At 30.0% G+C, this 26,058-nt stretch overlaps 1 protein-coding gene across 1 annotated transcript; it reads left to right on the plus strand.

Annotated features, from left to right (window-relative positions):
• Positions 1-16,293: 16,293 nt before the first annotated feature.
• On the plus strand, positions 16,294-24,693 carry SmD2 (small ribonucleoprotein particle protein SmD2). The gene is made up of 3 exons (XM_043047863.3): positions 16,294-16,588; positions 19,936-20,112; positions 24,438-24,693. The coding sequence occupies exons 1-3, from the start codon at positions 16,578-16,580 to the stop codon at positions 24,613-24,615; spliced, it is 366 nt and encodes a 121-aa protein (XP_042903797.1). The 5' UTR covers positions 16,294-16,577; the 3' UTR covers positions 24,616-24,693.
• The last annotated feature ends 1,365 nt before the right edge of the window (positions 24,694-26,058 follow it).

Below are 26,058 nucleotides of genomic sequence, written 5' to 3' on the forward strand. Positions count from 1 at the left end.
TTTCAGAAAATAAATTCTAACAATTTATTTAATGACCAATCTAACAGCCTACTCTTTGATATTCAGTCTCTTTTAATTTAAGCATTATGCAGCATCATTCAGACTCCAAAAATTTGTTTCTAGAATCTTCCAGAAAATATAGCAATTTTCAGCACTCAATTACAGTATGAATTACCAGCTAGCACACTGAAAATCACAGGCCATGAAACCTCTAACGGTTCACAAGAGGCTCGCAAATCAGACCACTATTGCAGTCACAAGTAGACTGATGTTCTCTATACTCTCTCTGAGGCACACTCCCATTTATAAAGCCTTGGCGACAAAACCCGTAAATTTTCAACATGATTCAAGACGATTCTCGTCTAACTCCGTAAATATTAGTCCTATTTCTTCGAAATTCGAATTTTCCAGAACTATCACTATATCGCCAAAATGATCGCCAAATATAGCAAAATTATCGCGTTTATTATCATAATATTATATATACTGGGAATCCCATTCCTCTCTAACCTGTTTTTTTTTGTTATCTCTTCCTTTTCTTTTGTTTTACTTTATAATTTTTTTGTGATTTTTTAAAAGTTTTTTTTAATACCTGATTAGTAAACCTCTTTTTCCCTTGTTGTAACTTGTTCATTAATTTCTTCAGCATCTCTGTGCTTCCCTATATCATTCTGTATTTAGACGCTAAAATTCTGTTATTTTATATACTATTAAGACTATAAAATAAGGATAATGCCAGCTTTAGAAATGAAAATTCAAAAGCAAAACAAACGTGACATGCACATAATATCTGTTCATCAAGCAATTGAACAAAAAATTGTCACATGTAGAATAGTACCTCTAACACACACCTAAAGAAGTAGGATGGCACCTCTAAACAAACACATAAGTTGTTTGAAATGATGTCCCGAAAAACTTCGCCTGTCAGGGTTCTTATTTGAACACGTAAATCTGTTTCAGGAAGCAAGTATAATTTCACCAAAAACGAGCAGTTCTGCACCATTGAATCGGTGATGTTCAATGATATTGTCTTGGTGATAACGGGATCTCGTTCCTCCTGTAAATGTTTGACGTGAATCAGATTGAAGTTTAACCTGGATTTGGACAAGATTGTTTTTATGGGGATGGGGATGGCAATTAAAAACAATCTTGGATCATACTCAATCTCTGTATATATGTCCGTCCAGATTGCATGCCCTTTATACCAGGCTAAACACCAACAACAGTGCGTTACCTTGAATAGCACATCTCACAGGCTTGTGAATATGAAGGTCTCCAAACTGTGGTGCACGCGGTTGAATGAAAACAGACAAATCTGATGCTGTGCTGCGTCTGCTTGGTACGGCAGCAAAAAACCAATCGTGTTTTGACTTTGTAACTAGACGACGACCAGTGCTGTAACACCAACTGGTGTTTCCATTCTCTTTACTATCAAAGCTTAGATATGTTCCAAGATGTTTATCAGCCAACTACGTATGATCACTTCCACTTGACTGATAATAGTACCTCGTAAAGAATTCGTCTATATGTACCCTCTCCGTCGTAGCTTATGGCACACTGCAGATTGCATGATGCTTGGGGAACTACACAGCTTCTCTGCCGCCAATCCTCGTTTACACTTTTCTCATTCTCTCCTCACAGTGCCATCCTGTCGGCATCATTTGGCGGATCCTTGTAACTTGTAACACAAACTTATTATTTCTGGAGATATGTATGATAATCCGCTGAGTGGAATTTTTATGAGCGAGTACCAATTTAGCGAGTTTAATGTATGGACATGAGTTTAAAATTAAAGCTAAATTATGTTTAATTATTTAGCTTATCGGCTTAGGATTATACAAGATAAAACTTATTTTTGATAGAAACGACTGCTTTACTGTGAGAAATAAAGATGACTATGAAACAATTGTTTGAGAGAGGTTGACGAGGGCTGGTGAGCTGAACGGGATTCCGCCTCGAAGTATTGCAATCAGAGTGCTTCAATACGTTGCTGTTGTTGTAGTGTCCATGATTAAGGGTTGTTCTTTAGATACCAGTAAAGGAGTGGTTTTACATATTTTGTAACACATATGAATAAATCTATGTTTTTTTCTAATATTGAACTGAATTCAGAATTATTTTTATTTCGCAAGTTCATTTAGCAATATAATATTTTTGCTTCTTGTAGAATTAATCATATTGTCTTATTTTTAAAATTATAAATTATAATTTCTTTTCGATGACATTATAATTTATTAATATATTTATTAGATATTCTAATTATGATACAATTTTTTTATAAGCGGTAATACACTAGAATTCCTCCTCGCCAATTTTTATATTGATAACAAGCAGCGCGTAGGTAAGCAGAGCTCCAATGAAAGTTAGTATCTGTCCTCTTCTAAATGGGATAAGGTTGCAAGCAGACATTTCAAAACAATCTTTCCATACAGCAGCTTTCAAACCTTTCAAAACAGTTTTGTCAATGTTGGCATCCTGTAATAATCTTTCATACATCGTTTCAAATTCTTTTTTCACATTTTTCACTTTTAAATGAACTTCAGATGCTGTTACCAACAAGTATCCTAAAGATATTCCAGAAAAAATGGCATTGTATGCAGTTATTATCATAGCTATGGGCACCATATTTAAAGAAAAGATAAAAACCCAAACTAAGCAAAAGCAAATATTTAAGAAAGATATTAGGCAACACATAAATGCTGGAACAGAAAGGGTGTTGCTTATTTCTTCAAAGAGCCTCATCATATCAAAGAAGATCTGAATGACACTCATAGTTGGAACGCTCTCTTCAAACTGTATGATTTTCATTTTGTATAGTGTTGTTAATTTGCTGCAATCCCTGTACAATGTTCCCACTGTTAAAGTTATAAATGAAGGATATCCGGCAGTCAGCAATATATTTCCTAAATAACGAAGTAAACTGATGATGTTGTAAATCATAACTGATTCAGATATTTTACTGTAACTCCAATGCATTAAAAAGCTTTTGTCTGTCAGGTTAGCTAAAATTAAAATAGATGCCACAGGGAATACTACTGCTAAACCAAGCAGAATTAAACTGGCATTTAGCCAAACAGCTTTATTAATATAGCTGGAATAATACTTGCATCTGGTATCATGAAGCTTTACCAATATTTTTCGAATTTGCAAAGAGCGTTTCCTGATAGCAAACCATAGAGCGTAAGAAATAGTACTGTAAGTTACAGAGCAACTCATATATTTAAATAGAGATGGCATCGAAATAAGTAGCTCAATGTTTAAATAAACGAATTGAAAATAAACGAGAGTAAAGTAGGTAATAAAGAAATACGATTCAAATATTTCTGCGCAAGATTTCAAACGTGATCTTCTATCATCATTCATAACGTGAGTACCGAAAACACGTAACGTTTTCCATAAGAAACCATGATTTCGAAAACAATCATCTGTTTCCTTGTGAGAAAATTTCTCTCTAACTTTGGAAAGTCGCGGATTTATGGTTGTGTTTTCTTTGTAATATACGAGGTCGAACATTGTAAATAAACTGTTTTATAGAATCTTTATTTAATATGAATTTAAATATTGCACGAGAAGCTTTGGTTTTTGGAAATTTTATTTGTGAGACAACAATATAGGCTACGAGAATTATAAGTTAGCTTCTTGTTTTTATTATTATTATTATTTTTAATATACGAGACCGCGCATTGTTTATAGTCTTCCTTAAGTACCTTTATTTATTCGGAAATCTGATATTTCACAAGAATTATTGATCAGAACATGTAATAAAAAGAGTTCTCGAACATAATTGAATTGATAGCCTACCTTAACTGCAATATGGCTGATTACTCAGCACAAAATCCATAAAAATAGATTGATAACTTTAATAAGAATATTTTGTTCCACACTGAAGCAGTTTGGGCTGAAGAGTGAATAGAAGGGCTAGGTGAAGAGACTCTCCGAGCTTTTGATTTCAGTAAGAGACGTCACGGCGATGCATCATCAACGCTTCAATACAAACAGCTTCGTATGTAATTAGTATTCTTTTTTTAAAAACTTATTTCAAAACGCTCATTGTTTCCCATAATTTTTATTTTGAGGCAATTTCCTTCTCATATGATTGCAAGAATTTAACAGTAGTTGCAAATTTTCAGCTTGCGTGATAGCGACCGGCAAGAATTATCATAAAACACAAAATGACAAAAAGTAATTTTCCATGTTTTATTTCAGAAAATATAAGAGTGACATCAAATGAATTATACAAAGTACTAGAAGAATTTATCCTGCTGTGAGAGAATTAAACAGTATTATGCTTTTAGGTTTTTTGTTTATACGCTTGGGAACTTTTATTAGAATTTCGCCATTGAAATCGATACCGTCTCGTAACTTTAAACAGAAACGGAGAAAATAAAGATTGAACTTCAAAAATAAAAGTTTTAATGCTTAAAAATTCTTCCAATTTCATAATGTATTTTTAAGTGTTATTACTCAAAATATTTATGTGCTTTGGTTATAACGCCTTAATTTTAAATATTTATGAGCAAGTGTAATATTTCCGTTATTATGGGTCCAAAGATAATTTTTGTTAGTAATTATCTTTGAAGGTTTTTGTTTCCTAGTGATAATGTATAAAAAAATTAGACACAGCAATTAATAAACTATTGTTATCGAACAATATGTAATTATAAACGTGTCCTTATATGCTTTCTTTTACATAAGAGCAAAAATTAAAATCAAAAATTAGAAAACGATCATGAAACGATGACGTCAACCATTGAGAAATGAGGTGGGGCTTCGAGTAAGGAATGAACCAGCTCTTCTCTATCTTTAGCCCTGGGAAGCAGTAATTTCGTAACAATCAAAACAGGAAAGAAATCAGTTGTATCGAAAAGTTACCAGAGTGTTTGTTGAATTGACTTGCATTGAATTTAGTAAAAATATAAGTTTATAAAACAGAAACAAGTTAATAAGAAACAAACAGACGAAGAAAATTTACTTAATAGCAACCTATGGTTTGCAAAAAAGAAGATGAAAAATTAATTATGTATTTCAGAAAATTTTGTTACCATTTATGTTATCATTTTTATCTTCAAATGTCTTATGTTATAATTTTTATCTACGTCTATGGAATGTCAGTTTTGATAGAAATATTTGTAATTGAACTGAGAAAGAAAGGTGTGATCAAAAGTAGCAGAATATGATAAAATTTACTGCTTTTCTAGCTCTACAGGAAAGCTAAAACGCTCGGTAATTTTTACTAAAGCGTTTTGTTAATGATCTTGGTAAAAATAACGATGAAATATATGGTTTTATAATCCGTAATAAAATGTAGTAAATGTGGTCAAGTTTGGTAATTTTTTATTATACTTTAGATTATTATATAAAAAAAAAAATATTCAATAAAATTTACTTTTCAGTTTCGCATTACTAAGTGTGTAATAATAAGGAACTAAAATTTTGAAAACCACAATTTCCGGTAAACCATTACCACATGAACGGAAAAACTAACAAATGAATGTTTTAAATACTGTATGTTTTGGATTTTACTACCAGAAATTCTTTTTTTCTTCTTTTTTTTTAAAAGAAATGTTATTATCATACCATTTGACCAAAGCAATTCAATTCACGCCTTCCAGAATGCAAAAATGTTAGTATGATATACATAGCAACCATAGGCAACTAAGCACTAAGGTGAAGGTAAAAAACATGAATTTATGGTAAGCGCAATAAATTAGTTTCTAAACATGGTTTAAGTTAAAGAAGAAAAAAAAGAGAGCATAATTTCGTTCTAATTAAAATGTGCTTGTAGAATAAATTGCAATATACAGGTGCTGAGCCCTGGTGGCTCAAGGGTTAGAGCGTTCGCTTTCCAATGAGGTGAACCAGGTTCGAATCCCAGTCGATAAGAATTCAGCATCTGGCTTGCACCAGCCAAAGTGCTGACGTGAAATATCCTCAGTGGCAGACAGATCATGGGTTAGAGTCCCCTTGTCGTCAGGCTAACAGTGGGAGGTTCTCGTGTTCTTCCTCACCATGCAACCCAAATACGGGTTAGTTCCATCAAAAAAGTCTTCCCTAAATGCAAATTTCTCTCAAAACTTCATCCAAGCATTCACAAACCCGAAAATTGGGTAGGCTGTTCAACGACGTTTATAAAATAAAATGCACATTTTTTCATATTTCTCAAAGAATATTAAGAGAATTAGTTTAAAACTTCAGAAGTGCTTATATCATACGATTTCTAATACATATTAGCAAAGTTCAAACCATTTGGGGGGTTGTAAGACCGGCAATAAATTACGAACGAAAAAAAAATGTTTTTGAACAAACTGTTTCAAAACACTTAGAGATACGGTTGCAACTCATGTCAATTACGTTAATTATCATATAATAATTCTACAAAATCTCGTAAATCTAGCTTAAATTTCTCCGAAAATACGAACATTTTCATAAAATAATTTTTTCGACTTGAGTTTTTTTACTGCAGAAATATTCAATAAAATTAAACAAAATTTTTAGAGTAATTTTTAGTTTATAATAAAAATATCATTTCAAAATGTGAAAACAATTCGTTTGAAATTGAGCAATCTATCCGTATCTGTAGCAATAATGCGCAAGCGCAAAAGGCGTTAAAAAAATTTTTTTCTTCAAAATTTTGGCTTTAATTGTACTTGATAACTTGAAAAAATCCGATTTAAATATCTTGAAAATTTAAAATGTCTTTAACAATTTTTTAAGTAGTTTTTGTTAATTTAGAAAGAAAGCTTTAAATCGCAATAGGGTTTCCACAAATTAAATTTTGTACTATTAAACAAGATTTATTAAAAATGACATCAGCATTATATGTTGGTATTATCTGGTACTACGCCTTATTAAATTATGTTTTATTTCCCTATACCATCACATTTTGTAGTTCAGACCATCATATTAGGGTATTATCATTTATTATGAAATTTTGTTTTATGATACAAAATGAAATTTGAGAAAAATCCCTTATCCATTAGATTAGAGCTTTCAATAAAAAAAAAATACAAAAGCTATTTAGAAATTTTGCTAAAAACTTTTTACACTTTCGCGATATTTAAATTGCTTTCTTTTCATAAGTTACATAACAACATTATAAACAAAACTATTTTTAAAAATTTTTTAATATTTTCCGCGCATGCGCATTGCGAAAGGAATAAAGACTTTAAATACTCATATCTTGGGTAATTTTTAGCGAATTATTTTCATATTTTAAAATAATATTTTTATTATTAATTTAAAATTACTCTAAAAATTTTGTTTTATTTTATTGAATATTTCAGCAGTTATAGTAAGAAAGCTAAATTTTAAAGAACGAGTTCTTTTAATACAAATGCCCATATCCTAATGAATATTTGAGCTAGGTTTATGAAATTTTGTGCAGTTATTTTATAGGATAATCAACGTAATTGACATGAGTTACTAGCTTATAGCTGTGTATTTTTGGCATTGGGTGTCCAAAAATATTCTTTTTCTTTTGTATTATATTAATGGTCCCTCAAAACGCTAAGAGCTTATTTAAAATTTATTGATATGCATGAGAAATCGCATGACCATGAAAAAATGAATTAGTATAGAAGTGTTTTCATTATTTTAATCAACCACTGTAGCTATTAATAAAATTCTTTTTAATTCAATGCTGCATTAGTAAAATTATGTGACTCTATCAGTGACATTGTCTTCGTAATAATTGGTCTAAATGAACTTTTTTTACAATGTTTAATGAATATTTCTGGCCGTTTTCACAACTTTTCTAACATCTATTTTTTATATGAATGAAACCAGTCCCAAATAATAATTATGGTAAAAAAATAATCAGATGCCGTTTTTTAATTTTCGTGAGGATAATTTCTAAAATATTTTGTAGCTGAAGACATTTTTATATCACCAATGTTTAACTTTACAATTACAAAGCATGTAACAAAAAGAGAAGCGCTTTTTCAACTTGTGGTTCACTCTAAGAGAAACGAGAGTTTTTTGTTTGGCGCACTAGATTCAAAAATGCTTTTTTTGGGGGGGGGGGCGAGAGGGGTTTTCTCAGATTTTTGTTTTTAGTGGGGTTTACTCTTCTCAGCCATGTCAATTATATCTTCATCTCAAAATTTTAAAACAGCTTAATCAACTTCACTTAATCAACAGATTCCCCAATTTGACCCTTTTTTCTGATTTTATTAAGTGCTAACAAAATTAACTGGGGAAAATTTTTAATCGAAAAGTGCTCTAAGTAAAGTTAAACTGATTGAAAAAGTTAAACTTATAAAATCCACCATGGTTTACACTGGTTATCATAAATTAAGGAAGAAAAAATCACAAAAAATGACCACAACTCAAAATGTTTGCTCGTAGAATTTAACGAAATTGGCACACTTTACTGCGCACATAATAAAGTATAAAATAACATCAAAAGTATTAAACAAACAATTATGGTGTTACAGAAATTAGCTTAGGTAGGGGATGAATAAATCAGAGGTTTCAGTTTAGAATCGAAAAAGTACTTTCAATATGGAGCATGATCATATCTTGCAGCAATACAGACGATACAGTGATGTGTGATGCTTTCAATTATAGGGTCTCCTAGTTCCGTTGGAAATGAGAGACATTGTTCTTGCAAAACCTTTGAAATCATGGCAAGGGTTTAAAGAGGAGGAATGAGAGCACCTACACATCGTCTTAAAGCATCCCAAACCTGCTCGATTGGATTCAAGTCCGATGATCAAGCTGGAAACTCCATGCGCTGAATTAATTTCCGTTGAAGATAATAATCCACGATACGAGCCCTATGTTGGGTTGCGTTATCATCCCGTAGTGCAAAATCATCACCTATTGTATCTACATAAGGGTTCACAAAAATATCAAGGATATCATCTCTATAAACGTGAGCGCAAACGGTTATACGAAGAAAGGCATACAGGTCTGTGCATCCATCCAAAGAGATACCTTCTAACACACAGACACTGCCTCCTTGGTATGTATCTCTTTCACGGTTTTGTGATGGATAATATCAGATTCCGATTTCTCTCCAACTGTAAGAACGTCTACTATGACGTTGGAGGCTGAACCTAGTCTCATCTATGAAGTGAAAAGACATTGGTCAGTCGTCCAGTGTGCGTATTGTTGCATTCACCTCAAGCTTTCTCTTCTAAGGCATGACGCGTGACGTAAATAGCTTATCCACCTTGCGAAAAAGCCACGTTCGCTCACAAATCGCACAAGTCTTCCGCAGTGGAAGACTTTTGCACGTTGCAGTCACTGACACCAGTCTAACGGAGACACCAATCAATACAGTAGCATTTGGCCGTCCTTGGCTGGATCTTCTGGATACTGAACCTTTGGTTAGAACCCATACAGCAAATTTCGTTCTAAAGACATCCCAAAACATTCCGAACACTCCAGGAACAGTCATATCCGTAGAGTGTCAGAAGAAAGAATTTCGTAGGATGTCACAAATAGACAGCAATATGACAGGCCTTTCAAAGGAGTGTTTTAGGAGTCTTGTAGGATCATCGTTCAGCGCATGCGTGTTAACTTCAATTTTACCGTTAATGTTATTTCTTTTATCCAGCGACAAGAGCAATTCTGCTAGTGAAATCTAAATAATAAGGTATTTATAAGCTCAAATATCTTTATTAGTATCTTTTTTGTTTATCTTTCTTTTTTTCATAATCTATTTATATAATTGATTTATAAGTGTACTTGAACCCCGTCATTATCTTTAATATCTCAATTGCAATGTTTACATGCATGTTTGCAATGTTTACATACATTACTAAAAATTTAAATGCGGAGTTTATTTAATTTTTTCATAATTATTGAGAAAGCTTTATTTTTATTATTTCGTGAGGCAAATTTTTATTTGTTCTGATAACTCATTCTTTCTATTATTTTTGTTTTCTTCCTTTAAGTTCAACTTGTTATTTGGCATGTTTTTTTTGGTAACCCTAATTTAATCATTTCTTCTAATTACAGATGAAATGACATTTAAATTATCTCAATGTTGCTATTCATCTTCATTATTTAGTATATTGTTATTTTACCATTTCTACATAATTTTTTCTATAAATTGTCTATGAATGGTGTTCTCAATATGAATTTACATTCATATTAAGAACACCATTCATAATAACAATCTCCAACTCAATACTTGCTTCTGCTTATTCTGCTTGGCTATATTTTCAAACGTGTAATTTTGTTTTTAACAAAAGAAATAAATTATATAATTTTTAAGCTCAAATCTGTGGTATTTCATAAGATAATAACTGTTTAATAATGTTGATAATAAGTAATTCTGGTGAGTAAGAAGTGAAAATTTGTTTTATTTCTTTAGAGATGTATTGTTAAAAAGGTGACATGGTTGCTAGATTTTGAATAACTCCCTTTTTTGGCAGTCCTGATTTGGCCTCTTTCCGTTTGTTTATTATTGTTTGTTCTTATTGCAAGCTGTGCATCATGTTGCGTTAGTGTTAGCACCTTTAGCATTGTAAACTCAAGTAATAGGTAATCAAATACCACGTTCGCAAGAATCACAATCTTCTCTTGCAAGCTCTCAAAACACGATGATCGCGTTGTGAGCCAAATGACTTTAAAATACACTGGAAACAGTAACCTGGAAGTATAGGCGTATAGAGCTTGCAGCGTTCCCTTGTGTTAAAAGCACCGTCTATAGGGATTTTTAAAATTAGAGATACTTAGCCAAGTAAATAACCAGGCAAAAGGGCTGCAGGCTTTTTTTCCATCCTAGTTTGAGTAAATTGCTGCATTTGCTGCAATGAATTCAGTTTTTCTCCTTATATGATTGTTCATAATCAATCTGTCTTAAAATTAATAAAAAGTTGCAAAGTTATCTAACTATTATATTAAATTTAATCAAACTATCAATTTTAACTGCTGAAGATAATTACATTATTTTCACTATCTCAGTAATTCATATCTTTTTAAAAATAGTTCTTAAATTATATTTATATTGATATTAGTTAAATTTATTATTTAAAAAAAGAATCATATGGACGCGATCAAAATGTCTATATGTTTAACTAATTTTATACAGAATAGTGTCTACATTTTCTCATTTTAATGTCATTGTTTCAAAAGCAGTTATTAGAATTTCTCCTGCTTAATGCTTAGTTTCATACCTTATTCCTTAGTTTCATGCTCACTACTTAGTATTTCAAGAAATACTTTTTTTAAAAAAAATAGTTGAAAAGTTAATAAAAATATTGAAAAAAGTTATTGAATCTGTAAGGAGTTTATTTTCTTTTAAAAAGTTCTTGTAAATATATTTGTCATTATTCATCTCTTGCAATGTGAAGCTGGTTTAAATATATGTGTTTATATTTTAATTCTCAGTCTATTTTTATAGATATATTTTAGGTATCTTGTGTAAGAAACAACTTTTAAAAAACAAATCAATACTTTATTAAAATTTACACACACCGTTATTCCAAAAACTCAAAATCTATATCGTACACAAGAACTGCTGTTGCCAAAACATGGAATACTAAATACTGCTGTTGCCAAAACATGGAATACTAAATATGTAATAAGAATATAATTAATGTTCACGTTCACACTTTTACACTCGATCATCCTGACTTTTGGACGACCTCGTCCCTTCGAAACAACTTATAATCCTTCAAGTGAAGCGGCACACTTTTGCACCTCTTTGGTCTACTGTTATCTTGGCTTAAATTTTTATTTGGATCGTCGTTGCATTGGTTTGTACTATTGTTGTCATTTATGGGCTCACAAGCAATGAAGTTTTTCTTACTTCCAGTAATATTGTCCCCATCATCAGACGGATCTTCGTCGTTGACCAGATGAAATAGTTTCATTTGCGAAGCGTGGGCGGTAGTCGTATAATTATGTTGCCTTCTTCTTCCTTGTCCAACTGCGCGTAAATCAGTTACTTGATAAGTGTCGGATGGTAATATTTTGATGACTGTCAAGGGACCTCTGTACTTAACTTGGGTGTTAGTGTTAGATAAGGCAGTTTGTTCAGGTAATCGTCTTACGACCACAACGTCACCTATATTGTACTTAAATGCATCACATCGATGTTTGTCATAATTCCTTTTCATCTTTTCTTGTGCAATGATAATACTTTCTTGGGCATTTCTTTGCAGTTTTGTTGGATTTGCGTAGTCATTTGATGTTGGTAGTAGATCTTGCGTTACCAATTGAACTGTACGCGGTTTAATCACGAACTTTTCGAGGGTCTTCAACACAACCCTATCAGGCATTTCATTAATCTGGAAATCATGCAAAAAATCCAGGTCTTCCACATGAACTAACTTGGACCTGCCTTCATTTCTAACCATTATTATCTCGGGTGCGTCAATGATGTCCTTCCCGATGAGAACATCCGGGCCTTCAAATGTATCATCAGTCACTACATAAAACAGAACTTCCTTCAGCTTTACCCTGTCTATAGTCACATTAAGTATGATAATTCCTAGTGACTTCCTTACACCTCCAATACCCCGAATTCGTGTAACTATATTTTTATGAATATTTTTATTAAGCGTTTGTGCAAAACTATATTTTAACATAGATATATCAGCAGCGGTATCCATAAGAGCACTTGTATTTACTTCTTCTATGATAATATTCTTCGTTGTACTATTACTGGAACTGGGTGAAAACGAAACTGCATTGACTAATGGGAAAGACGCTATCTTTGGACATTCCTTTGTACCATGTCCTTCTGTTTTGCAGGCAGTACAAAACTTTGGACGTTTTGGATTTACACAATCACGGGCAAAATGGCCGGTATCATAACAATTGTAGCAAACAGTTTGATTATTAGTTGTACTTCGACTTGGCTCTGTTTGTTCACCTTTGGCGACATTTTCTTCTTTCAAAAACTTATTGTTACTATATTTATTATTATACTGAATATGATTCTTAAAAACATCTTTGAGTTCAATAAATTCATCTACCTTTTCAGCTAATGTATAAGGTGAAATTATATGGGTCCACTGATCCAAGTAACGTTCTCGTATATCTGGCGGCACCCGAGCTTTCATTCGATCTGTGATGATCAGGTCTTTTAAACTCTCAAAACTACTTATTTTAAGTCCTGCAGTCCACCCATTAAAATACGTTTCAAGCTCGTGGTAATATTCTTTCCATGACTTTCCATCAGTATTCTCATGAGAATAAAAAAGTTGTCTAAATTTTTCAGGACTTAGTCTGTAGCACTTAAGCAAAAGAGATTTAACATAGTCGTAATTTTCTGACTGTTCTTCTGGTTCTCTCATTATCATTTGGACAATTTCACTTGGTAACTGGTTAATTAAACATGCCATCCACAATGAACTTGGCATTTGTACTCTTTTCATTACTCTCTCGAAATGTACTAAATAAAGGCTGATATCCTCATTACTCGTAGAAAACTTTCTCAGTTGTGTCACACTTCTGATAATGTAAGAAACAACTTTTAAAAGAAAAACAAATCAATACTTTATTAAAATTTACACACACCGTTATTCCAAAAACTCAAAATCTATATCGTACACAAGAACTGCTGTTGCCAAAACATGGAATACTAAATACTGCTGTTGCCAAAACATGGAATACTAAATATGTAATAAGAATATAATTAATGTTCACGTTCACACTTTTACACTTGTGTTTCATAATATGTATTTTTTGACGGGGTTAAAAAATGTTCAATGATCTCTTAAGATAAAATATTTAGTGCTTTAAAAGGCATATAAAACTTACTTGTAGTTAATCTGCATATTTTCTCAATTATTAAATTTTTGTTAACATTTTTAATTGAAAATTGTGGTTGAAACATTTAATTAGTATTTACATATTAGTAACTTTTTTTTTAAACTTTTTAATGTACAATAATTTTAGTATTCCATAAATTTTCAATGAGTTTATAAATTTCTAACATTAGAATAATTTATGAGTGTGTAATTGTTTGAAATAATATTGTTATTAGTATCACCATCTCCTTTTCTAGTCACAGTAGAATGGTAATCATACGATACTTAAGTTATCCAACACTTCTTTTGACTTGCACTTTAAAATATTCTTATCATAGTTACATGTGTTTGTACTAACAGCTTTAGCATTATTACAGTTGTTGTAACTAGATTATTCTTATAACAATGAATCAAAAATGTATCAAATCATTTTATTTTTTATGAACTAGTATTAAGTTACGTATGATTGGCAATTGAAAAAGCAGCTTAACAAGGTCACCCCATAATATTTTCCCTGAGAGTAATTGAAATCTGGGCTTCTACTAATTTAGTTTGAGATACCTTTTAAATAGGTTCTGAAATAATTTTATGTTTATTCATAAAAATACCTACTGGTTTGTTTATATTTTCTTTTTGTTATGTTTTAGAGGCTGTTTGCAGGTATTTTCACAAACACTTAAGTAAATGAAGTTGGAAGCATTATTAAAGGCTGGTTGTACCATGCTAAAGAAAGAAGAGTTTATTCTGTAAAAAAATTAAAGAAATAATTGTGCAAATAAAAGTTTTTCTTATGTGATTCTAATATTGTTTATTTTTTTCTATTCTCATATTTATTTGTATACACTAAATTTATGCTGCAAAAAATAGATAAATCCTTGAAACATGTTATAATTTTTGATATCTTCAAGATACTGATTTAAGTATGCCTTCAGCTAACAATTCTTCAGCAAAACATGGCAACAGCTGTTTTAGTTTGTATATAAAAACAAATAATTTTCTAATTTTATTTGTTTTTTAAATTGCATCATTGACACAATAACTAAACAATAAAGTATGTGATCCATAAACATCTATTTTGAGTTTTTGATAAAATAGTCACAACTTCATTTAAACTATTAATATAAAATATTTTTTAGTAAATTTTGCAGAAGATTGTAATGAGAATTATTTTGCCAATTAACTAGTTTCATTTGATAATACGAGAAATTTAAATATTAATGCGAAGTTCTCAGTATTAGAGCAGCATTAAAAAGAAAATTATTCATTATTTTATTATAAGATATTTAATGAATCTACTACATTAAACAATATGAGCAATAATGAAGCAATCGTAAATTACAGTGTACATAAAAGATTCAACAAGTCTCTTAATTTAATTAGAAATATTCTTTAAAGAAAACTAACGCGAATTAGGAGACTTATAACCTTCCTTGGTGATCAAAGGGTACATTCAATTAGACTTTTTAATAATGGCCAAGTTTTTACTGCAAACAATAGAAAAGTGAAATCCAATTATCTTGCATATTTTTGTAATAAAATGATACATTATTCTTTTCTTTAGATACGTTTGTTTTTTAACTGTTTTACTCCCTTTTGCTTTACTAATTTTCCTAAAAAAAATAGTTGAGGAATAGCCCATTTTTCTGGAAAAATAGAGTGGTATACAAATTAAAAACTATCACCTTTTTTTTCATTTAGAAAACATTTTTCTGACCTCTAATTCAGTAAATTTAAAAGAAAAACCTTATTTAAGTTGCTAAAATTAATAAAATTTCAAAGATGAAATTTATTTCCAAAATAAGACACCCTCCTATTACTATCATACCATTTCCAACATGCATCCCACAAGTTATCTAAATCCTTACTAAACATGTCTTTTAATATCCTAATGCCATCCTAAAGCGTTCTAAAGGTATCCTGAAACTGTCCTAGTTATGACATCATTAAGATATCTGCAGGTGGGACATTCTAACACGCAGATGACATCCGTAGGACATTTAGCGGTAAATATAGGACTTCCTCTGGAAGTAACAGAATCCTAAAGATGACAACTTTAGGATGTCATAACGAAGTCAGCGTGCTGTATGGGAAGTTGTTGCTAAAGTCTATGAATAGCCGTAGGATTCACATTTTGCACCTTGGTGACTTCCTGCCTCTAATCTTCCATTAGATCTCCAGAGCATTTCTTCGGTTCGGACAGATAATACCTGGAGGTTATTGTTGTAAATTAGCAACCTCAAATTTCGAATTTAAGAATCACAGCGAAATTCTCAGCGAATTTTTGCCTGATTTTAGTGTTCTGTTAAGAACCGTTTCTTTGCGTTCACAGCGGGACCTAATTAAGATAGATCAGATATAACTTAAAAATTTTTGTTTAGATAAGAAATTTATATGCATTTTTATTGCTTGCAGAAATGGTGGTGGGGGATTTCAAATTAAGGGAGATGCCTTGAGGGGGAGGAGCACCCCTAAATACTGCATCCGATTTCCCAAGACGAATGTTTAGAAATTATCTGTCAGACGAATTGCTTGCGCATGCGTGAGTTGCACTTATATGCAATTGCATATGCGAACCGCATGCAGTGTCATAACATATTAAGGCTCTGAATCGCATCTCCGAATTCTTATTTGTGAATTTTTCCCATACAGTGAGAATGGTCTTCTACTCGGCAACGGGGTTTCTAAATTTCGTAATTCAGATTTTCACAGTTTCTTAGTAACGCAAAAATAAGCTTTAAAGTTGAACAATAATAAAAAAAAATTTAACCGGTAACCGTTGGTTTGCAGAAAAGCTTGTGTTTTTAAGAGAAGAATTTATCAACTGACGATTTTTATAATTTTCTAAAGGCTTAAAACAACTACAAAATGACCACATCGTAAGTTATTATAGCTAACAAAAGTATAGAGAAAAATGTTAAAATTTCTTGAAATAACATGCTTCTATCTGCGTAGTGCAAAGACTACATTATCCTTACTTTTTTGAAACTTTATATTGTCTTTGTCTTAAATAACTGGTTGTTGCGCAGATTGTTTTATGAAATTGTTAAAAATTGCAATTTAAATATCAGTGATATTATAACAGAAATAAGAATAATTAATCAGTGACAGAGTAATTTTATTCATAATGTTTTGCATTTTACTGATCATAATGTTGTAGTGTTTTAACTAAACATGTCACTTTTCTTTTTCTGAATTAGATTTATCAACATTGTATGCGATTAAATTTCTTAATTCTTGCAATGAGATTAACATTATTTTCATATTTTTAAATTTATGTTATAGGGCACTTGAGTTCTTTGTTATAAAAATTTTGTTAAATTGGAATGCTTGTTAGTGTTGATTTTTTAAAATTTAAAACCTGTAATATTCTTCTCGTTATATTTCTTCTGTATTATAAGATTGCGTTTTACCTTTACTTTTCTTTTGTGTAGGTATTTAACACTGATAGCTTATTTTAAGCCTAGCTTATAGATCTGACATAGTGTGCCTTTCTAAATAATTGTTAAAAGCTGTTAAATTACTAAATTTTAGTAATCCTGTATTTTCAAATCTTTTCATCAATTGTCATAATAAAACACATTTAGGCTTACACACTTTAAGATGTATTAAGGTGCTCTTACACTGATTTCATAGCAGCACAGGCTATGTATCTTTTTTAAACCTCATGGGCAGACCCATCTAATATTCACAAAAACAGTTTGCAGAAAATGCTTTACCATGGTCATGGTGTAAATTTTTTTACTAATAAAAAAGTAATAAAGTTTGCTTTTTCAAATTCCCGAGAGAAAAAACAAACATTCGTTTCAGAATTCATATTGACGCGGTTTTAAAATCCAGTATCAAGATTCGTACTCGCGAGATTTCAAAATCAAATATAAAGATTAGCTATAATATGATTTTAAAATCAAGCATCGAGATTCGTATTATTTGGATTTTGAAATCAAACATCGAGATTCATATTCATGTGCTTTTAAAATTAAATGTTAAGAACCATATTTGCGTGATTTCAAAATTACACATTGAGATTCATATTCACATAATTTAATTAAATGAAATCTTGCATTGATTTTTTTTTTTGAAATGTAGATGATAACTTCTGTGGATAAATGCTTTCTGCATACACTTTTTTCTTGTTCCAATTTAAGGCATTTTCATATTTTTTCTACTATTTAATTAATTTTTGTGCACATGGGGATTTTATATTTCTCTATATATATTTTGTTGTTGATTTTTACTAAATTCATCCCAGTGGTATGAATCAATATCATGTTCTTTAATAAATTATTTCTTGCATACCACTGCTGTTTGTCACCGAGATTTGGATATTTTTTTGTTGTTGCTCGGGTATCAATATAAAATCTTCTCTCTTTAGTCAGAGAAAAAGTAAACCATTTAAATCTGCTTGTTTTTAAAACCTTATTTATTGCATGTTGGAGTTGGCACTCTATAGTGCGCATATGAGAAGCTCTACGAGTGATATTAAGATCAACAAATAATCTGCCGTAAACTGTCGGTGATAAACAAGATAGCATTTCATTAATTTTACTAAGGAGCAGTGTTACATTTATGATGAGATAATTTGTTTTATAGATAAGTAATTAGCAATATGTTTTTTTTGAAATTGTACTTTTTTTCATGTGATTAGCTCATTTGTTCATCATAATTTTGTTTGAAAAAATCAGATTTCTGAAATATGTTTTATTTCATACAATTTTGTATTAAAAGTTGCTAAATTTAAAAAACAATAAGCTGATAATTTTTAAGAACAATTTCGTTTGGTAATTGCAGCAAAACCATTTGGAAATAATAAGATGTGAAAGATAGAAACTATAAATACAAATTTTTTTGAAGTCGGCCAGATCTGAAAAAGCCCACTGGGTTTTTCTAGACTGGGCCCGCCTTTGCGAACCTTGATTCTTATGTTGATTGTAAAGCAATCGTATTGGCCATTTTTAATTTCTTCCATTTCGTACATTTCCTTCCATGGACCAGGAAGAAATAATTTTCTTCCAGACAAAAGCAAACCTTACTTGCAGTAATTAAAATATTAAACTTACGATTCTTTTAGATATTTATTGTGTTTATTATTTAATACTTTTGCATTTTACTTCCTTGTTACATATGATTATACTTATTTACATTAAAAAATTTTTCTTTAGGTGAGGAATAAGTTAGTGTGAACAACTTTGTGAATTTGTTAAAGAAGTTCACTTAATATAATTTTTTTATTTTTCTCTCAAAAACTTACATATTCATACCAGCCAAGTCTCCTGTTTTTTAACGAAGACTCTTGTATTTCACAACTATCTCCTGTTAACCTGTATATTCTCAAATGTTTCCGTATTTGTTGAAGAAACATAAAAATAACATTTTGGTGATAAAATATCCACTGATGGCAAGAATACTTTTATTCCTCAACAGATGGTGCTATTATCATTACTGCAGTATGTTGATGGTTAATAATTTAAGGCTAGCTCCAGGGATAGTGTTCGCCTTCCAATCCGGTGAACCATGTTTAAATCCTAGCGATGACTGGTCGATATGAATTCCAGCTGGTTCTAGATGTATCACAGGATAGTCCCTTTGCTGTCAGGCTAACTGTGGTAGGTTTTTGTGGCTTTCCACTCCGTGTAACTCAGATGCTTGTTAGTTCCATCAAAAAGTCGTTCGCAAAGGCAAATTTCTCCTGATACCTGATCCTTGAGTTCCCTTGTGTTCTGGATTGCGGTTCAAAATTGGTAGCTGTAAACCCAAAATTGGGTAGGCTGTTGAATGACAGTTATAAAATAAAATAGTTTAAATAATTATAAATAGTGGTTTAATAAAGTCTTTAAGATTTGTATACATATTTTTTATTTCTCTAAATGTAAGTGCTTTTATTTCCAATTTTGATTTTTTCATTTTGACTTAAATTATTATTACTGATGTATTAAAACTTTACTCGTAGCTTAAAAAATGTTGCTAGTAAAACCTCAGTTATTTAATTTCTCCAATGTTGGCGGGTATGCATGTTTATTTTCATCTTGAATGGTAGAATAGAAAAGTAATTTATGTATGTACTAGTTTTATAAGTATGGTAGTGTTGATTTCTCTAAAAATTTTAAGTCTGCTGAATGATTTGCTCTATTGTCAATTTATTTATGTTATCTACTATTATTGAATTAACTATTATTACATTATTATCTATTATATTAGAAATTGCTTAATTTCTTTCTTGTTTTAGATTGTTGCAAAAACCTAAGTCAGAAATGACACCAGAAGAACTTGCTAAACGCGAAGAAGAAGAGTTCAATACTGGTCCTCTGTCTGTTTTGACTCAATCTGTGAAAAATAACACTCAAGTCTTGATAAATTGCAGAAATAATAAAAAGTTACTTGGCAGAGTAAAAGCATTTGACAGGTATTTTATACATTATAAACTGTTGATTCAGTAAATATAGGTTGATTTTTCCCCCCTAAAATGGAACATGTATTTTTTTGATAATAATAAAATTTGTAAATTGTGAAAACTACATTTTAATGAAAACATTATTTTTTATATTTATTGCTAAAGGATCAAGATATTATGTTACACCGCAATGAAAAAATGAGATTGAATAAACTTCCACATTTGCTTGTGTAAATAAATTTTGTATTATATAGTTGAATATAAATCTGATTTAGTTTGCACTTCTTCCCAATGTTTTGAAATGCCGTCCAAAGTTAAAATACGATTATTTTTCTTTTTTATATAAAAACGATATACAAGGTAAGCCTCTATTTTTGTTTTGTTTCTGTAAAAAATAAATTAATAAAATGGAAAAAATATTGTTTACCTCTTTTCAGAAAAAAAAAATTAGTGATTTAATTATGGGTTACTATCATGGAAAGGTGTATTTTGGTGTCAGCTATAAATTTCTGAAAATTCTTGTAAACGTTACTGTGTTAAGTGGTCAAAAAATAAGTTCAGTCCTGAATTTTTTTAGAGTGGCACCCATGTATTAGCTATTATTTCATGAAAATGGCTTAAGGTATGTTTAATTTTGAAAGAAAAAATGCTGTTATGTTTTTCATCTAATCTAAATATCTATTTTGTTTTTGTATAAATATAAATTTTGTTAATTTTTGAAAAATAATTAAGTGAGCATTAATGGACTACATTTTTGAATCTTGCTTTGTTAATCAGTGTATATGTACTTTATTCATATTTTTTAAAATGTATTTTATCACTGTTAATATTCTGTAACTAATCAGAATTTTTTCACGTTGAAACTAGGTTTTATTTTATTCATGAATTAGAAAAATATGAACTATAATATGTAATTATCCTTTTTTTTCTTCTTTGGTAATATAAATGCTGTACCATTCTCTCAAAACATAGTTCTTTCAAATTATCTAATTATGCATAAGTTTTTAAGCTTAAATGGTTTCTTGATTTTCAATTTGAAAAGTTGGTAGTTTTTTTTATTTTATTAGTGTGTTTTGCAGTTATTAATTTTGATAAAACATGTTTTTATTTAGACCATGTACTGAATAATTCAAATATTCAGTTAGAGCTTAAAATCTCCATTATTTTATCTAACACTGATAAAAACATTTTTTTTAATGTGAAGAATATTTTAATAGTTTATTAGGTAAATAATATGTGTTTGCCATAGTTTTTTTTTCTTTCCCTCTCCTTTTTTAAATTGTTATCTCTCTTTATACATGTTTGCCCACCTTTCCAGGCACCAATATTGCCTGTATTTTCCTATCTAAGTTGGCCAAAGTTGAGTCATCAGGGCTGGATCTATTATTATAAATACACCATATGCTTAAAAGAAAAAAATATCTGATTTTCTACAAAAAAATTTGGAATACAACTAAATTTTAATTCCATTTTTTCCCATAAAATACATTTATTGTTGCTCTGTTTTTTAAATAAGATATTTTTGATGTCAAATTAGTTAGGGTAAAAGGGGGATGACCCTGGATCTTATAAATTAGCATTACAATGATATTAAATTTTTGTTACATATTAAATAAATTTCATTTACAAAGCATTAGATTTGTATAAACATTAATAATTTGTCTAAATCTAACTTAAAACTTTTTCTTTGTAGTATGGTTCGGCCATCACTTAAAATATGTTATCCTTTAAGTATGTTATTGTGAATAACCGAAATTGGTGGTTGTTGACTTCCACTGGAGAATGTTTTCAATCATATAGTCACTTTGGCAAATGTTCAAAATATGGACTACATCTCTAGTTAAGTGTCATTACCCATGTGCCCTACATCAATGTTTTTTTACGGTCAAGTGCCACTGCCCAGTATACCTTTAACCGGTACTCCGAACACTGATGTTTATCCTAATCTATCCTCAACAGATATTAAAATATCGAATAAATATAATAACGCCAAGGAATAAATCAAAATCAAATCTTTTATAGCAAATATTTCTGACATTGACCAAAGGGAACATGATTGTTGGCATTCACCGGTGAAAGTCGACATTCCCTTGATTTCGGTCATACACAGTAACTACAGTTTAAAATTATTTTAAATATCAGAAATTCTTGTAACAATCATTGTTTTTTTTAAAACTTTTATGTGTTATTGCTTTGTGCTGTCTGTTTTGTAATTGAAGTTTAAACCAAACTCAATTCTTAGGAGCTTGTTCAATAGCATTAGTTAAAACTAAAATTCCAGTATAGCTGCTAAGTTTTTTCCTAATATAAGATAATATTGTGAAATTATGTTTATAATTTCCTATATCAAAATTATATATATAATTTCCTTAATATTATTGAAATCTCATACTATGTCAATGCCAAAACATGCAGTGGGGAACCAAAGACGGCAAATTCTTTATAGCCAAGCTGGTTATCAAAGGTAGCTGGCATACTTTAATTTAGCTATTGCTCTTGGCATTGAATGTTACTTATGAATTACAATGATAAAAAGCTGTAATGAAACGTTAGAAGTCAGGAAATATTGTGTGATTTTTGTTTGATTAGCATTCTTACTTGTAATTCATGTGAGCGAAAACTAATAATTTTAAATAAATACTAACTTTTGATTCAATTTTAAAATAATAACTTTGTAACTTGTTTTTCAGCTTAGAAAAAAAGTACTATTGCTAATTAAATGTGTTTAAGTTTTGTAAAAATGCAAGACTTGAAATGTTTAAATATTAGGATAGAATGGTTTAGAAAGGAGATATAAGATTTGTAAACTAAACAAGATAATTTTTGTGTTTAGTCATGAAAAATTTGGTCATCTGATATGTTTTAACAATTATTTTGTTACTCTTTGAATGACTTGGCTAATAGACGAATGCAGAGGATTTTTTTATTTATTTTGTGTCTCTGGTCCAATTGATTTTTTCTTTAATAATATAATTAAGATATAGATAAGATTAAAATTCTTTTAATTCTGAAATGTTCTATTCCTCTCACTGCATTTGTTGCAATTGGGTAGATTTTGGTGATAGTTATCTTTTTAAAAACACTGTTTGCTCCAATAAAAAAACTTAAATTTCTCTTTAAAGACAGATTTTAAATTTCTTATTTGCAAAGGAAAGCTATACATTAATTTCACTATAATTAGTTTTTCATTTTTAGAACATCAATTGGAATTTTCTAGATAAATTGATTTCCTGGACTGATCGTAAGACGCGGTTCCAGATGGAACGCCGAAATTAGGCATCACTGACTGCTGTCAGTATTCGGGTGGGTGACCTGTTTGATCAGGTTACTACAGAAACAGAGCGTGTGAGGTATCTGCCCTCTTTAGACTGTTCTACCGCTAAGTGCTCGACTTCGTGCGCATATTGTCGGGCTACCAAAGTAGGGGAGCCACCCCACCGTATTGATTCGTGCATCAAAATTTTCATGGCATGTCTTTGGACTTTCATCAGGGATGTTTTCCAGACTGTCACTAATAGCCCATTGTGCTGCTCTAGTGCAATGGACATAAACAACCAACTAGATAAATTGAATACAAATACTTGAAGTTTTACTGTAAAGTTGACAGTGTTATTCTTTTCCTGGTTTCTTTGTGAACAATATACTGATTATTTTTCACTTCAATAAATGGATTGCATTATGAATAAATAGGGAGATAATTAGAACTATTATGTATTTGTATGGAAACACCTAATTTTTTCAGAATAAAAATATACATTATTAGTGGTTCAATTAAGTAATATTTTTTTGTAAGTAAACCTTTGTGGAAGAATGTTCGAACATACAGTTAAAAAAATAGAGATTGTTCAGGTGAAAAATCTTATTTTAATTACTGAGCATTGATTTATTTTGCCGTCTTTCATTCAATTTTGAAAATATGTAGGGATAAAGATATTGAGTGACAATTTTTGAGTGTTTTCAGAGTAAGAGATTCCACATTCATTTGGCAACTAAACAATTGTCAAATATCCTTAGAAATTCCTTTTTTTTCTTGACAGATTAAAGTGCTAAGAGTGGAATTGCTCTAATGAGCAGTTTAAATTAGGAATTTGGATTTTGAAAATTGAAAGTTAGCTGGGTATAAATAAAGATACAGTATAATTTTTATTTTGTATGCATAAACTTTGAATCTACTTAAAATCAGTAAACTCATCCACTAATCTCTTTAATAAAGTAACTATCTGAAAAAAAAAATATGAACATTTATAAATATTATTATTTGCTAATTTTGTTGCTTCTAATTTATTTGTTTTTTTTTAGATAAATATTAAGTTTTGTTTTGTTATTATTTTGAATAGGCATTGTAATATGGTGCTTGAAAATGTGAAAGAGATGTGGATGGAAATGCCTAGAACTGGTAAAGGTAAAAAGAAAGCAAAGCCTGTTAGCAAAGACAGATATATATCAAAAATGTTTTTGAGAGGAGACTCTGTAATAATGGTTCTTAGAAATCCTATTCCTGCTTCAAAGCCATAAGCATTGACATAAATTTTTTATTCATCATTCATTTTGTTTTGTAATTGGATAATAAAATTCATTTTTGTTTCTAATAAACATGTATGTTCATTGTCTTCTTCCCTCCCCCCAACACAAGGGTTTCAAAAATAATAAATGCTCTTAAATTAAATGTATTTTTATAAAATTTACTCATGATTAAAAAAACATTTTTTTACAGCACAAATTTGTTATGATTGCATCGCAATTTAAGATGCCCATTTAAATTTAGGCTCTCATTGGTGAGAAAAAAATTAAACTCATGATCATTTGTGGTCATGATCATCATAATGGATCTAAATTCATAAAATATTCTGACATGAAATTCTTCATATATTTGTTAGGATTGACTTTTTGTAAAAAAGTCATAACTTAACAAAATATGTCATAATATAACAATGACAAAATATAAATAAGTATATATTATAAATATAAATATGACATATAAATAAGTCATGATGTAACAAAAATATGACTTTTGGAACTTATTTTTTGGAATTTTTTTCTTTTTTTGTTTACAAAAGTATGCATAGGAGACAATAATAAGATACACATGCTGTTCATTTTGTTGGATATGTTTTGTGGATAATATATAGTTTCTTCTAATATTACCAATTTGTACCAATATTATTTAGCTTCTAATATTTATATAAGATGAACAACATTTTAAAGGTTTTTTTGCTTTGTTCTTTGCACAAAATGTTTAGAAATGTTTAAACATTTAAACAAATAATACAAATTGCTATAATGATTGTTCTTATTCTTTAATGTAAATCTGCACCTAAACTTATTATTTCCCATGCTTTTTACTACATTGATGTTTTTTGAAAGTAACTTATTTTTTATGTTTAATTATTGAGCATATTTTAATTTTTCTTCAAATGGTCTTATAACTATTGTTTGGCTAGTAGATTTGAATCCTTTTAATTCATTAACATTTATAAGCTCTGATTGTTCATTTTAAAGTCTCTTTTATTTATTAATCAGTTTAATATTTCATCTTATCTTATTGTTACTACAAAAATTAGTTCAAGATCTATGCTAAACATTGTTACAAGCAGGTCTTAACTTAAATGTGGTATTAAATGTTCAAGCCGTTAAAGGCAAGTTTTTAATCATTTAAAGTTTTCTAAAGTTAAAGATTTCTTTCCCCTCGTCTATTGAAAATATTGAAGGTAGATAAGGGTGTGTAGGAAAACAAACTGAATGATTTGTAATAATTTCATCAAAAATTCATACCTTTAATGGTATCTAAGAACGAGCTTTTTAAAAGTCTTTTTCTTTAACATCCTCTATTTCAGTTTTAAAAATTAATAATATTAAATACTAATATGACCATTTTATGAACATACTTGTTCAATGTACTTGTAACTAGTTCATTGAACTAGTTATCAGTCTCTAGTTCAATAAAGAAAAATTAGTGTG

Source organism: Parasteatoda tepidariorum, chromosome 10, assembly GCF_982258835.1.
Source record: "Parasteatoda tepidariorum strain Cologne lab strain chromosome 10, Ptep-v5.0, whole genome shotgun sequence".
Taxonomy (NCBI): Eukaryota; Metazoa; Arthropoda; class Arachnida; order Araneae; family Theridiidae; genus Parasteatoda; species Parasteatoda tepidariorum.